The sequence below is a fragment of the Ammospiza caudacuta genome, chromosome 11 (assembly GCF_027887145.1).
Source record: "Ammospiza caudacuta isolate bAmmCau1 chromosome 11, bAmmCau1.pri, whole genome shotgun sequence".
NCBI classification, from domain to species: Eukaryota; Metazoa; Chordata; class Aves; order Passeriformes; family Passerellidae; genus Ammospiza; species Ammospiza caudacuta.
The window spans coordinates 12,824,157-12,840,222 of record NC_080603.1 but is presented as its reverse complement, the minus strand read 5'-3'; the positions used below and the strand labels follow the sequence as shown (position 1 = coordinate 12,840,222).

Below are 16,066 nucleotides of genomic sequence, written 5' to 3'. Positions count from 1 at the left end.
TTCTTTTTACTAGATTCTTAGAGCAGGAAGTCAGGGCCAATTACAAGTGGCCATTTTATGAAGGTTAAATCTCAGATCATGTTCTGTAGCCACTTTGTTCAGCTCTTGCTTATATGATTCTATTAGTTTTATTCCAGTTGCAAAGATATCAATACCTTTTACTTTAAAAACTTCCATTATTAAACAGTAAGGTAAATGAAATGCTTACATTACAATTTCCCCCTATGTCCTAAGGTATGATCCCTGAAATTGTAAAACTATAGAAATACTATGAAAAGGAGTGTGTTATAGATGTAGAATGAGACTGTATGAGAATAGAGATACTTATTTCTTTTTCCCCTTTGTTCCAATAGGCATGCAGATTCTCAAAGAAAAAAAGTTTAAATGTTGGCAAATATAAAAGGAAGAGTGTTAGCCAAACTAATTTTGGATGCATTGTACTTTGACTGTTAGTTCCATACTTTTGACTCCTGAGATTTAAAAGTTGTAATGGATATGTTATAATTTTTCAAAGTTATTTTGAAAAAATACAATAAAATTGCATCTTGCTTTATTTTCGTGAACTATATGTATTCATATTGTATACATCAGGGAATTCAACAATGAATTGAGTAATCTAGACACTGGGAAATCATTCACTTGGGAAATGTGAATACTGAGTATTTGTCTTGCCTGAGTCAAGATAAGTTCTGAGTGTCCTAAAAATTATTACTTGCATCATATTCTCGACTTCTGTTCATGTATTATTTACATGTGTTTCATTACATTCATGTAATATTTAAAGTTTCAATTGTATTTAAATTTACAAATTTTATTCTGGCTTTTGCTTTGATGTAAGATTAATTCATGGAAGTGTGTCAGGTTGCATATTTGTATTTTCAGATTAAGGTTGATGTAAAAAGTTTGAAAAACATTCTCTTTGGCTGAAAGAATAGCATTTCAAACTGCCTAGAATTTTGAAGATTAAACTGATATGTTGGTTTTTTTTCCAATGTGACATTTCATAGGCAAGTTGATGAACATACATGAAAAGTTATTTTAAACTTCTGATGATATTAAGTGATAGACTCAATTATGCCACATAAAGTATTCCTTATTTGAAATAAATGTACTCTTGGAAAGACTAATAATTTTCACACTATCTTAAGGAAATTACTGCTATGAAGATCTGAATAATTAGGGAGTCTCTGTGGTTCCTGTGTTGCATGACACTGTGTATGGTGTCTGGATGTAGTTAATGTAATAAATTATTTTTTTGCCTACCAGGCATCACTGGATTTGGCAAATATATCCTTTTGTCTCACTGTGATCATAATTTTTTTTTCCATCTGAAACTACTGTTTGTCCAAGCAATTTTTACTTGGAAAGAAGAGTAATGGGCCAATGGGAGAGTGTTTTTCAAAGGAAAAATCTGTTTGGAAAAAAACCCCCATATATCAATATGGTAGAAAGGCAATGTCTGTATTTGTTAGTATAAATCCTTCAGTATTGCATAGATTAATGATGAACTATTTCTTGGATGTAGCAAATATTAGAGCATCATTTATTATTCTAAAGGACCAGAAAACTCTTCATATTTTTCTAAATATGTTAACTTTTAAAGGAAGAGGCCTTTAGAAGTTCAGACTTTTCTGCAGGAGCTTTTTATTAAAACAAAACCCTGAAAGGATGGTTATGTGAATTTTCAGCACCTCTTTTGGCAGCATTAAGGTTTCAGTGGATGTTCCTGAGTATTTTTAGATGACTGCTAGACTATTAGTGTCATTTGTAAAAAAAAAAATCTTTCATGTTTTTAGTCAGATTTTATGGCTTATTGTTAAATGAAGTTATTTTTCTTTTCAGATAACCCCAGATGTGGCTTGTGGAAATGCCAGTTCCAATACTTCTGCTGGAGGCCGGCTTATCTCCTTTGAAGTTCCACAGAATACATCAATAAAGTGAGAATATTCTTATATGTGATGAAATACAAAAGCACTTTTATTTTCATTTGACTGGATATTTTAGAAAACAGTTTTTCAGATAGGCAAATTTGTCAAATGACTAAAGGATGATGAGAGAATTCAGACAGACTTCAAGCATGTAGCAAAGCCATGATAGCTCTTTGCTTGGCATAATTTCTCCCACATCTTTAGTGTTTTAGAAGATGTTAGCATGTAAGCTGTCTCTGGGCCATCATAATGCATTAGAAATTAGGGCAGATGTGTTGAAGATGTCAGTTTGGAAAAGATATGACTTAGTGCAGTGAACACACTTTTTCCCTCTTTAATCTCAAGATGAACTTGCTGATAGAAAGTATTATTGTTGACTATATAAGTGCCTGTATATTGTGCATTTGTATTTGGTTTCTGGGTTATTGCTTTGGGTGTCCCCATTAGCTGTGAAACCTTTGTGTTTGTCCTAAAAAACATTTCTCAAAAAATTTGAATTTATTCTGTTATTCACTTTTCAAAATCATGCTTTTTGGATAAATGCTTGTTTTGTTTTGTTTTGTTTAATTAACAGAACCTAACTTCCTAGAAAGATCTGATTCTGTCACTGGGATGAGGCATTTTCTTATTGGAAATTTTATTAAAAAAAAAAAATCTGCCAACGTAGTTCTCTGGCTCACAGCTTTGCTGCAATTTTAGACTTACATTTTCCCAAAATAGCCTACTTTTCTCATACTGTCATCTCATCTTTCAGAATCCCATGTTTCTGTTAAAAAAGGCCATGCTCACAGGAAAAAAACAAAGTGATGCAAGCAGACAAGCTGCAGACAGTTTGGAGCAGTAACTGTTAAACGTGGGGGCCGTCCCACCCTTCCCACGGGCTTTGAATTGTGCTCATTCATGAGCCTTGAGCCCAAGTCAGGAGCAGATCTGGGAGCGTGGATGCCCTGGCTGGCTGCAGTCTGAAAGCAAACAAGTGGCTTTTCTTGGAATCGGGAAAAAGCCAGCATTTGTGGATTCTAAAGTTGTATTTAAGAGCCTTGATGGAGAAACCCAGTTTTAAAGGAGGTTGCAGAGTACACAGTTGGTTTTGGTAATTTTTACATTGTATATATTTAGTAGAGTTTTATGCCTGAGTAGATTAGTGCAAGTCAAGATCAATTTTTATTTCATTTACTATCTTAAAGGCACAAGTAACTTACCTGATTCAATGGCTATCTCTGAAAGGGGAATAATTTCAGTTCAGTAAGTTGATTTTGTTTTGATTGTCATATGAGACCTAAACTGTAAAACTAGTTGCTATCCTGTTCTAAAAGTGAGACATTGAACTTTTGTAATAGCAATTGGGGTTGTTCTTAAAGACGTTGCAAATACTGTAAAAAATTTGCTTCTTATGACACCTAGTTGCAAGATTTTTTCAATGTCTGTTGCACATTGGTTTTCTTGTTTAAAAGTCAAATAACAAGTGACCAGGGATAAACTGCCTTTGTTTTTAGCAGAATTGAATCAATTTCAGTATAGAATATTGTGGAACAGAGCTTCATCTCTAGGTATTTGAAGGTCTGTTTACAGTAGGAGAGACTTACCAGTTTTTAGCAGTTGGATGCAGTTATGTTTGTATTTCTGGAGGTTTGTTCAAACTCATTTTGGATTCCTTCATAGGAAATTAATGTAAATACTTGGGACCTTACCAGAAATATGACAGATTTTTATTGTTTCATTATTGAGGTGAGTAGGAAAAGCAGTGCCCTGTGAGTACAGAGACTGGCATAATGTAGCTCCCTAATGGAGCCGACAGAGTGGATGCAGCAGTAGACTTTCTATCCAATCTGTCAATATTCAGGAAGGCACCATGGGCTCAGTGACCTTGGGAGCATTACATGACTCATTTGATTTACAAGAATAAACTGTCCTGAATCTTCGATCTGGTGTGTCAGACAAATGAGGATTTCTAGCAGGATCTGTCTCCTGGTATTGAGTGAACATTGAATGTTCTTCAGTAAACAGCAGGGCTGCGTGTACTTCAGCTGCAGAAAATAATGGCACCGTAGCATGGAGGTAATACTCAAAAAGACATAATTAAAAAAACTGAATAAGGATCCCTCTTAAGGATATACCTCACTATTATGTGGTATTTATCTAAAACTCTTCTTGGGTATTAGGATGGTGACCTTCAAGTATCAGAAATTGGGACTCTGTATGATTTAATCTGCTATTACATAAACTATTATGCAAATCTTACAACTGAAGCATTTTTAAGTTCTGTGGACATGCTAAAGACATTCAGGGTTTTTCCTAATTCCATACTTGCTAGATTTAGGTTTCCCATCTTTGTTAAGGTTCATTTCTACAGTGATGTACTTCCTAATTACACCGACTCTCTCAGTGTAAATTTTCTCATAATTTCTTTTCTTAGAATAAGGCAAGATGCTACTGCTTCTCTCATTCTGCTGTGGAAGGTCACAAGCACTGGATTTAAACAGTGTTCACTTATTGATGGCAGAAGTGTCACTCTTCTCCAGGCACTGGGTGGACTTGTCCTTTCTGAAGAAATGCTTGCATTAGGCAACAACTACTTTATTGGTGAGTAACATGCTGACTTTCTGTCCATCACCTCTAGGTGACAGCTGATGGTTTGCTCAGCATTTAGGGGAACAAAGGACTAATTCCTTTAAGTGCTGAAAGATCCTAATGGGATATTGGGACCATGTTTCAGACATTGGTTCATTCAAACCAGACAAGAGCTACTCTAAATTCTTACACAGTGGGCACCTCTCACTTTAAAATCTACACAGTCATTTTTGTCTGATACCTTGAGATGATGCAAGTTATTTTATATGTTCTAATTTAATAAACTTTTGGCAAATGCTGCAGTATATAATTGAATGCTTGAGGTGTTTCTTTGTCAGGGATTGTGTCATGGGATGCTTTGTGAAGAAGCTTAAGCCTGTAGACAGGAAAATTGAAAAAATACATTACAGATCAGATTTCCTATTACATTTTAACAGTGTTTAATTGCACAGCTTTTTTATCTTCTAGTGTTGTCTCTGTGACTATGGAGCCTTAGAAATATATTATTTGTTTCACTCAGCAATTAAATGTTAAGCATCTTTGTGGAAGGAGTATAATGAAAATAGCCTGATACGTTATTTTTAAGGGTATGGGAAATAACACAGATTTAAAGCTATATTTTTGCATAGACACAATAGACTTAATTAAATTGAGATTTCTGGGCAGATGTTTTATTATACCAATGACATGAAACCAAAATCATTGTAATAAAAGTACTTATTTTTATCTGCTTGAAAGCATGCATATTTTTAAAGGAACTATAAGCTGCTACAATTGTTATTTGAAAACTTACCCTGCTAATAAATGTAAAATTAAAAACATTCTGATGTGGAAACATGGTGAAAAATTCCAAGTTCATAGCCAATACAGGAAATCCCTAAATACAGAAGTAGTACCTTGTTCTCTCCTTTTTCAGCTGTCACTTTCTAAAGATACTGCTTGAAGGTTGTTAGTAGAATAATTTATTTCTTATCATCAGTGGTTTCCATTAGTGATGTTTATTTCCTTCAAATAATTTTCCACTTTCTTTTAACATTATTGTTCTTTATAAGAGACTTAGTTTTAGGCTTTTTTCCCCCGCTTTTAATCTTATTTTGCATTTAATTTATCAGAGTTAAAGCCTTCCTCTCATGTGTCTGGAATAAATTTTTGAATTTGCTTTTTGGTAGTTAATGTATGATAAAAGTATCCTGAAGACAGGATAATTGGTAGCTTTTATGCAGTGGTGAAAATGCCCAAAGGCACAGCTTGGTCTGAGCTCCTAAGCAGAGAGCCCAGCTTGCTCTGTGAAAGCTCCACTTGGCTGTACAATCCATAAAGCATAGGTTATTGATTTAGATAACTAAAATATGTATTGTGTTACTCTTTCATAGCTTTTCTTGTCCTCTCATTTCTATAGCTGAATTTCTGTCACTGGGATTCTTTGAATTTTTTTATTGTGTGCTGGATGACGTGAGGTGAAAATGTACCTTTTCCTAGATTAATATAACACAAGGTTGACTTCACAAAAATGGCTTATTTTGTGCAGTACAAGTATTCTGAGACCTCTTGCTTTACTTCCATGTGGTTTTCAATACTTTCTTTGGTTTTTCATTTCCTGATAGTGAAATTCTTTGTAAAATTTTCCAGCTGCTGAAACTAAGGCATGAATTTTTTAGTTTAAGAAAGAGCCTCTGAATTTCCTTCTCAGTTGTACGGAAATATTCTGCTTACTTCCCATCATCAGTTTTTGCCCAATGAAGTGGAGGTCTGGGGTGATTTACTTAAAAAGTAACTCAGTTATTTGGTGTGAAAATGAATTTTGTATTCACTCAACTGAAATCCATAATTCTGCCAAGACTTATAGAAAAATAATTTGATCTTTACTTCAGATTTGATCCAGATGTGTGGAAGAGGTCTGTCAATTTGACGTGCCTGGCAAGTTTTTAATCATTTAGCTTTCAATAAGTCACTTGAATAAAGTTTTTCTTATAGACAAATTTCCATGTCTCTCGATAGACATGAAGAACTTATTCAAAGGTACAAAAAGTTAAAGTGGGTGATTTTATATTAAAAAAACCAATAATGTTGCCAGTGCTTTTGTTGATGTTATTTAAGCTAGAATGATATGAGGAGGCCACAAGATGGTGTAGGTTTTTGTAAGCAATCACACAGTAAAGCTGCAGACCATGTCAGTTGATACATTTACTTTATATAATTTCCTCCTCCTTCCCCAACTCTTTTTCTGTTTATTCAAGTGTAATTTTAAAGGTTTCTTCTCTTAATTGGTTAATTTTGTATGAGGGCACTTTTTTAGGCTTGTAAAAAATTTCTGAATAGAACTGTAAAAGAAAAATGAGGAAGATATGGGTGAATTTTTTGGTTTGACTTTTTTGTGTGTGTGTCTCTTTTTGATCTACATCCTTTTTGAGTCATTTCTCACTGTGTTCCTTCCAAGTTTTGTTACTCAGCAAGGTACTTTAATTGCCTCTTGCAATTCTTTCTGAATAAGTGATTTATATCAAAGATAAAACATTTAGGGAAATATTATTTGTTTTGTGTTACCTTGTGGTGACACAACTTTAAAGTTGTTTGTACAAGATTGAAAAGACTCAGAAGTCAGCAGTAATGTGCTGATTTGCTGATCATGTGGTTCAGGGCACAGTGTCTAGAGGTTGGGAAGAATGCTGTTTTTGAGATCTAAAAATAGACCCTGTCAGCACAGAGCTGTTCACCCCAGAGACAGTACCTGCACTGTGTGAGAATGAAGGGGAGAGCACAGCACAGCTCACCCAAAAAGAGCACTCTGTGTTCTCTGATGGGGTTTATAAAATGGCTGCTGCATCTGCAAACAGCCTCTTGCAGGGCAGGACAGAGAGATGGTGCTGTGATTATGCAGCAGGATTACGTGGATTAATTACAGCACTGACCTGGCTGTGGCCAGCAGCAGGCTGCCTTGCACATTCTGTAGCACATTCCTTCCATGTTTTGCTCAGGGGATTTTTAACAAGTTTCTCTAAGATTTGCTACTACACACATGCCAGTCTTCTAAACTAATTTTTTATGTTTTATTAGAGAGTGTACCTATTAGCCAAGGGGGAAGAAACCCCAGTATGGCTCAGGCTTTGAAGTGAGCAGGTGAGTTGTGGGGATTTGAGTAGGATGAAGCACATGGCCCAAGCCAAGGTGCTGGTGGCTTTCAGTGCCAGGTGACTCCAGACAGAGGTGGTGATGAGGTGGTTGGTCTGTAGGACAGGCCAGGTGAGCTGTTCCTCTCTGCTCATGGTTTGCAGGAGCAATGTTTCTTTTCAAACCAAGATTTAAAAAAAAGGGTGTTTAATCAAGAGCATTTCTGAACAGGAAATGTTTTTAGTGTCTATTCTGTGGAGTGCTCTAGGTGGGCATCAAGATTGGCCAAAGAAATTGGCCAAAAAGAGAACCAGGAGGAATTTAATAGTGTCTTAAAAGAAGAGATGGAAATTAAGGGTTCAACATTAAAAACATTGAAGTAAAAGGCAGGCTTTCCATTAATTAGACTTATAGATTCATACTCTTTGTCCCAATATTCTTTGAAGTTAATGAGTGATTCCTGCATTAACTATTTATGATATTTATAAAATGTCTCATCAGTATTTGTTTTATTTCTGGATCTTCATATATTCATGCTAGCAGTAATGGTGCTAGAATTTTTGAAAATGAGTTAACTGCAAAACTTTACATAGTTAGAGTCATACACCTATTCTTCATTGCAATATATCTCGAAAAATTGAAATCAGATGAAATACATTTTACAAGTCTGAAAAAGTGAGATAAGAGGTCCCTGATGCACCATCAGCTGGTGGAGGAGTCTTTCAAAAGTTCTCATGAATGCTAATAAGTTACAGCTAAGGATCTCTGGGGTGAGTTGAAATTGCTGCTTATTATATGTTTTGGGAGGAATCTAATCTACCCAGCACTGTGCAGTCCTCTCTTTCAGGGAATAATACACTGGATTTTGGAACATGTATATATTTTTCTATACTAGATTGTTGTGAATGCAGAAGATTTACTGAATTGATTAAATAATAGCTGTCTTGAGAAAAAATTATGCATTAACATTTTTCTTTAAAAAATAAAAAAGGACTTTGAAGGACATTCTTAGCTTGTGCGGCATCTCCCACAAAAATCCTTTATGATTTGTTGCATGCATCTCTTTTATCCAAGCATGCTATCACGCGGTGACTGAGAACTGGAACATTAATTTTGAGAACATAGTTTGCTGTCAAAATACTGAAAAATCCAAATCCAATGTAGACTAAAAGCATTAAAGCATTTCCTTTTTTTAAATGCTCACATTTTAGAAGTTTTACAGTGATTGTACACCATCTGCTTCTTCATGAGTCAGTTAATTTACCCTGGTGCTAAATTAATATACCTGTTTACTAAGGCAACAGCTCTGCCCTTCAGGTGTATCCAAGGTACACCTGTGGCTGGCAGACTTGCAGTCAGGCAGGTCTAATTTCACACAGTTTCCAGTCTGCTTGGAAAACTGGTCTATATCCACCTGTGTGGCTGTACAGATAGCAGAACATATTTAACAGTCCAGTTAACAGCTAGGACACAAAACAACCAGAGCTGCTCTCTAATGAATTTGGAGATTGAGTAATAATTCATTGAATCACAGAATATCTGAGTTGGAAGGGACTGACCAGGATCATCCAACTCCTGGCCCTGCACAAGGCACCCAAAGAATCCCACCCTGTGCCTGAAAGCACACTTGAACTCTGTCAGACTTCGTGCTGTGGCCACTGCCCTGGGCAGCCTGTTCTGTGCCCAACACCCTCTGGATGATAAATCTTTTCCTAATATCTGACCTAAGCCTCCCCTGACAGCTTCATACCATTTCCCTTTTCATACCAATACAAAATGGCATGTTATTTGATTATTGTATGTTTATTACTTAGTTTTAAGAAGTGTTTATCTGGAGGTTTTGGGCATAATGAAGAAGGTGGAGCTGGCGCTGCTGACTCTGTGCATGCAACCTATTTCCTTTCTTTCTCCTAACAACATTAAAAAATGAAATTATGTTTTCAAGTCATTAACATGGCTGTTAGGATATTGTCTCTGTTGAAAAAAGATCATCTTCTTATCAGCTTTCATGATAAAATGTTGGTAAAATTTATCTTCTGCCTCAGTGTGCCCAGAGCTGAAGCAGTAATGATGGGAGCTTCTTCAGAAAAACAGTAAAACAAACAGCTGGGCATTAGTATTTTGCTTCCATTTTCCCATAGGTAATATGATAGAAAATTTGTATATAATTGTAAAAATAATGCTAGTAAGTAGCTTGAAACGACTTGCTTTTAGACTTTGTGCTTTATTTAGCACTTCCACGTGCTGCTTAAGCAGCTGCTTACAACGCAGCTTCTATGAGATGTTGCTACATTTGCTTTTTAGCTTATTGTCTGCTTATAAAATCAAAGGAAGACATTTATAAGCAAAATGGCTATTTCTCAGATAAACCCTTGCAGATAATAAGGTAGAAAGTTTAACATTTAATATGAATTAATATTTTTATCTGAACAGAAAGTAAGTCCTCCAGCACAACCTTTAAATTATAATGTTTATTTTCATCACAGCAAACAGATACTGATGTAGACTTGTCAGTTGACATTGCTTGGCATGTCATCTGGTGTTCTCCAAGATGCCCAGCCTTTTAGATCAATACAATATAATTAGCTGCTTTAAACTATAATTATCAAGTATTTAAAAAATATTTCCTTAAATAAAATTGGTCGCTGTACAAACTCACTTGAAAATAGGTGCTCTAGCATCTTTGTGATGAGATGAAGAGTACTGATGCCATTCAAATGCCAACACCTCTAAGGCAGCTTGCTTGAATTCTACAAAACTTTTTGATGTTTGGCTTAAAAAGGAAAATTAATGCTTGGCTTCTGATGCACAAAATATCTGCTGCTTTTTAATAAATGTGGGAGCCATATGGTTCTATGTCAGGAAGGATAATATTTTTCAATCCAAAATGCTATCCTGACTTTCAAATGCAACAAAGTATTTTCTATTCTAACTCTGCCCTGAGCAGTTATTTGGTCTTCTGTTGTTCTTTGATTATTCAACGGGTTTCCCTGCAAGACTTTAACATGCATTAAGGAGTAGTCACCACCAATATTTGTGCAGTTATATTGAACAGGCAAAATGAAACAGTGTAAAAATACTATGTGAAATAAAAATAATAGAGAGAGATATTTTGAAACAAGTTGGTCTTTTCTAACTCTTGTCTGGAAATAAGATTTTAGATTAGGAGGCAAATTGTAGCTGGGGTTTTGAGATGTGGTTATTATTGTTACAGGCCTCTAAAACATGCACACATTTCTAAAGAAAGCAGTTTGCTGCATCTTGAAATTGTTTTCACTTAAGCAAAAAATTAAATAGGACAATTTTATTTCATAATAGGACATGTGTGAATTGAATTCACTGAAAGCCACGTAATCAAGTTACTCTAGCTTTAACAAGTTGCCATGTCTCAGCTGAGCATCTGTGTGAGCTCCCAGTCCAGGGCATATTGCAGTCGTTTGACTTAACCCTCTTTCACTCTGGACCTAATTAAATCTCCGTGCCCTGCACATGCTGTGGGGATGTGCAGAGCCCCTGTCCGTGCTCTGCTCCTTTTGTGCAAGGCGGCCTCGCTGGGGGGAGTTGCTGATGACTGCTCCAGTGAGTGGGGTTCTCAATTTTAAGTGTGTAATGTGCCTGGAAGGGCCCTATTGTCTGCAGATTTGAGCATTGTGCTCAACAGAACATTTCCCTGGGGTTTTGGGCACAGGAGCTAACCTTGCAGAAAATGGCCTTTTGGTTAGCAATAGCAGCAGCAGCAAAGTGTGAACTGCAAGAAAAGCGTAGTGAAGTGTTAATTTCAATGATTTATTTTAAAAGATGGTCTTTCAGCATTCAGCTGAAATCCAAACCATTCTGAAGAATGCTTTGGCCTATATAAAAAAGGGTATCTTTGTAAGTATGATAAAATAAATACCCTGTCCTTTGTGATCAAGTTTCATGTACCTCATCTCACATGTAAGTAGATGTAAACATCAGAGTAGTTACTATTTTCATACATTGTATTATGTTTTAAGCTAGCATTTAAATAAGTTTAGAGTAATCTTTATTAAATTAGTAAATTATTCAAAATTAATTTCTATTAACATCTATTTCTAGCAAGTAATAGTGGGAAATTATTTTTCTAGTCTGTCTTGGAGGTTCATCTACTCAAATTTGTGATGTTTGGTGAAATACCTTTTGTTTGTTTCTCTAATTTTAAGATTCCTTTTTCTTCAAATATGACTTCTGTGACCAATTTGCAAACAAGATCAATACATTTATTTTAAGTTGATCACATGGTTGTTTGCATGATAAGATCTTGGACATACTGCTTAACCTGATCCATGGAATATGGATACCAGTGCATAACTGGTACATTTTCTCACCAGTGTGAGACACGTTTTAATAATGCTTGTAAAATGCATTGAGATCTTCAGCTGGTAGTGTTACATGCTGTAATGTGTATTTAAAAGTAGGGTAGCCACTAATAGAGCCTCTCAGTTGAACCAGTCCCTAGAGATATATCCTGGCCAACCTTGTCATCCCATCTTCTGCAGCTCCCCTTAGTGTAGTCCCAGCTGTGTCACTTGTATTCCACCACACTTAACTGCATTTGCCAAGTGTGGAATCAGAGCTTCTAGTGGTCTACATTTGGGCCCAAAATAGTTCTGTGCCAGCTTGGCAACTTGGCTGAAATGCAGACAAATAAAGATACACTGGGAAATTGTGATACAGGAAATGTTTCAGAAGAATAGTCTTGTCACTCTTTGCTGGGCTTTCACCACTACTGTGAAAGCAGAGTCCTTGAAGCTGGGGGAGAAGGTCACAATAAGCTACTGCCACAGCTCCTTAATAAGCTGAATGCAAGTGGCCTTGTAAGAGGAAGTGCACTCCTGCTAGCTGACTCTTTCATAATTCTGTCATGGGGTTTGGTCCAGGTAAGTTATTAAGTTGGACAATTGTTTAAGTAACAGTGAAATTCAGAAATTGACATTTGTTATAGAGGAAATGTAGTGGAACATGGGACTTTGCTATGCTAAGTGAATTAAACTATTTTGCTCAGTTCATAAATATATTTTTACTACCAGTCCTGCAAAACTGAGCTCCAGCTTGAAAGGCAAGCTGTGTAATGTTTCTTCTCAAAGTTTTGGTAATAATTTTCTGACACCCAAATTTTGCTTTCTCTTACACCAGTATAACACTATCATTGTCCATCTGCCTCTGGTAGAACTGCAGGATTGTTACTGAGGATGTAACTTGAACAGCAGCACTCTTACCTTTTAGTGGTTATACTTGAGAAGAGAGTGTTTGATTGTAGGAGCCCAGGCTGTTTTTATTGTTGGTAGCAAAGGAAGAAAGCAGATCCATCTAAAACTGACTGTGGCTATGAATGCGACTTGGAGAAGACAATGAATGTGATGAGGTGGTTTTCAGTCACCTCCCAGGAAAAATTCTTTAAATTACTGTTTCACATGAGCTTGTAAAAAATATTTGAAACAGTTCTTGAACTGATTCTCATTAGAATCTGTATATACTTTCAAAAGCAGTATCTGACCAAGGCTTCTGTGAATAAAGCACAGTAAACATGCTGATCTATATAGAATTTGGGAGAGTTGTGCCACCTATAAATAGTGCTATTTGTGGACAAAATAGCAATTTTGCTATTGCAGCTGTATTTTTGTATCCCCAGATGCTGTGTTGCCTAGCAGCATCGTTAGAGAGTGATCTCAGATGTTCTGTACGGTGCTGATGGCGCTGATGTACTGCATCAAAGATTGCAAATGGCATTGATTACCTGTTCCTCACTTCTCATTTTCTTATGTATGATAATCATCCTGAGGTAAACTAGGAAAGGATTCCTGACCCATTTTTCCTATTCTGTAGCACAGTATTGGTGTCAGGGTCGTGAGGGGATTGGTAGGCCTTAATGACCCTGAGTATCAGTGTCATGGAGAGGGGGGGTAAATGTTTGTCCATTTGTAAATCAAAAGCAGGCCTCTACTACTTTAACATGTCAAGATAAATTTGCAGAATTGAGTGCATCACGAGAACATCTGGTCATGCTTTTTCATTTGTTAGGTCTCTAGAATGAGTTGGACATGGCTTGTATGAACAAGAGAAGGATTGAGCTTGCTTGGATTTGATTGATGGAAAACTGTTTGAGATTGTGATATAAGACAGTGCCATAAGAGGGAAATCGGTTCGTATAGGTAAAGTAAATATCCAACTTCATGCTTAGATCCAAGAAGGCACTCTGAAGCATGGTGGGTGATTAGTACAGACCTCTGTTTTCATAATAATTTTCATGGTATTGAATGTTAGTTATATCACATGACATGGACGTGAAATAATCTTTGGATAAAATTTGGACAGCAAACATTTTAGGAGGAAGAACTAGAATTCATTCCTTTTTTTTTTTTTTTTTCCTGGTGGGTACTGTAATAAACATAGAGTTCTCTTTCTTTCCTAGCTTCCTTTTTTCAAGTATTCTTATGTCTGCAAAGTTCAATGGCCATTAAAAAAAGAGGTTCAGCATATTGACCGCTCTTGTTTAGCTTGCTGGATAATGTTTTCTTTTGTGGGGGAGAGATGTCTTCAAACAGAAAATTCCTCTGGACTCTTTTACACTTTAGGTTATTTCTATGACTTTCCATCATGTGTGGATGAACTATCAGATATACTTAGGTAGCTTCTCTCCTGGACCCGTAAAGTTTATAAAGGATGCTCATTCTGCTCTGAAACAGCAGTGTTTTCTCTAGAAGCTGAAATCTGATCTGGAAGTATCACAGCTTGGCTATGTTACTGCATGACAAGAACTGAAGATGTGGTGCAGGCACACCAAGTACTGCTGCTTTGATCCTGAAGGACTGATATGATCTGTTTTTCTTCCGTTTAATGATATCTCAGTTTCCCATTTTCCAAATAATGAATAGCTGACTGTACTGTACATGGGGAATGGGGTGGAGAATCTACATCACCTTATTCTGGGGCCCTTTTTAGTTTTCCTACCATCTTGACTTACCAATGCCCTTGGTGCAAGGGCTGCTTGCTGTGCAGGGGAGCTGTAGGTACTTAGTGTCTTTGAGAACTTCACTGCTTTGCAAAATGTTGAAGTTGGCTACTGACCCCAAAAGCTTTTGGTGTGGGAAAGTGTTGAGAGAGAAAAAGAGAACAGATGGAAACTGATAGACATCCCACTGCTGTCTCATTTCCTTGGGAAACCAGGCTAAAAATAAGTTGAAAACTTGAGGACTGATATTTTGTTGTGAGTGCCCAATCCTGCCTTGGCAGTCATTCTCACTCATCCAAGAAACCTTTAGGTGAACTCAAAGATCTACTCTTCTGTGAAGTGGAACTAAAAGGATAATCTACTGTTTCAAACAAAGGTGTATGTCTTTGGAATGCATGTATTCATTGTGTAGAATACAGAGATACATTTGAGCCAAATGCAAAAGGCGTTGGTGTGTGTCAGAACATGTGGGGTGCATAACAAGAGTTAGTGAATGATTTCTAGTGAAGTGTTTTGCTGACATTATATGCAGTATGATAACCTTCTTGGTGATCTGTTAGCTTCAGTCTTCCCTATTTTGACTGTCCACTGTGGACCAGCTCACTGAGCTCAGACTGCTGTGTTTAGAAGGAAGGTATTGCTCAGAAATGGGGCTTGTGGGGGAAGCAAATAAGTTTGTCTAGTCTAGAAGGCATATACTCAATGTTTGAGCACTGGTAATCTGAATGGCATAATATGATCTTCTGAAAGTATCTGGACATAATGATGACACCTGTCCTCTTTTAGTTTAACTTTATTCCTTTTTTTTCATTCTTAACTTTCTTGATGTGAGTGAAACAGGAACACCCATACCTCGTGCTCCTAGACATATGTGTGTGGAACTGCCAGGGAGGAAGGAGCTGTAGTGTATTTTACCATGCTTTCTGCCAAGGAAATTGTCCAGGCATTTCCCAGACTACCAAATGTGTGTGCAGAAAGCTTGAAAATGCCTCCTCTGCAATCTATGACTACTCACATCACATTATGATTTACTGGGCTTGAGAATTGTTTCCGTTATATTACTGTAAATAACTCAACCCTGAATTCTGCAACTAAAAATGCTTTGATGCCATTATGTTTTAACTGGCTTTAGAAAACCAGCAAGGTTGAACTGAACAAAATTACCTTTTGGTATAAACTGCTGTAATATATTTCCCCAGACCTGAGATGAAAGGAGCTGTAAATATGGTTCTGAAATTATTCTCCCATCTAGAAGTTAAAAATAGAACTTAAAACTCACTGTAGTTCAGTTGCTGTTATGGGAATTGGGGAAAGAATTAATTGAAGTGCTATGACCTGAGTTGAGCAGGGTGTTATATTTAGATGGTCAGGCAAGCTTCTTTTAGCCATAAAACCTAGAGATCTCAGAACATTATATGTAACTTCTATAAAGTGAAAATAAATACCCATGTTTGTATGTTTCTAGTATTTACAAATTAGGTGAGATAAT

General features: G+C 36.4%; 1 protein-coding gene across 1 annotated transcript in view; it reads left to right on the top strand.

Annotated features, from left to right (window-relative positions):
- DNER (delta/notch like EGF repeat containing) overlaps nt 1–16,066 on the top strand; it is a 107,367-nt gene that overhangs the window by 52,929 nt on the left and 38,372 nt on the right. Inside the window, exons 3-4 of the mRNA XM_058812316.1 lie at nt 1,843–1,937; nt 4,345–4,511. Coding sequence (XP_058668299.1) covers nt 1,843–1,937; nt 4,345–4,511 — 262 coding nt within the window. The remainder of the gene's footprint in view (nt 1–1,842; nt 1,938–4,344; nt 4,512–16,066) is intronic.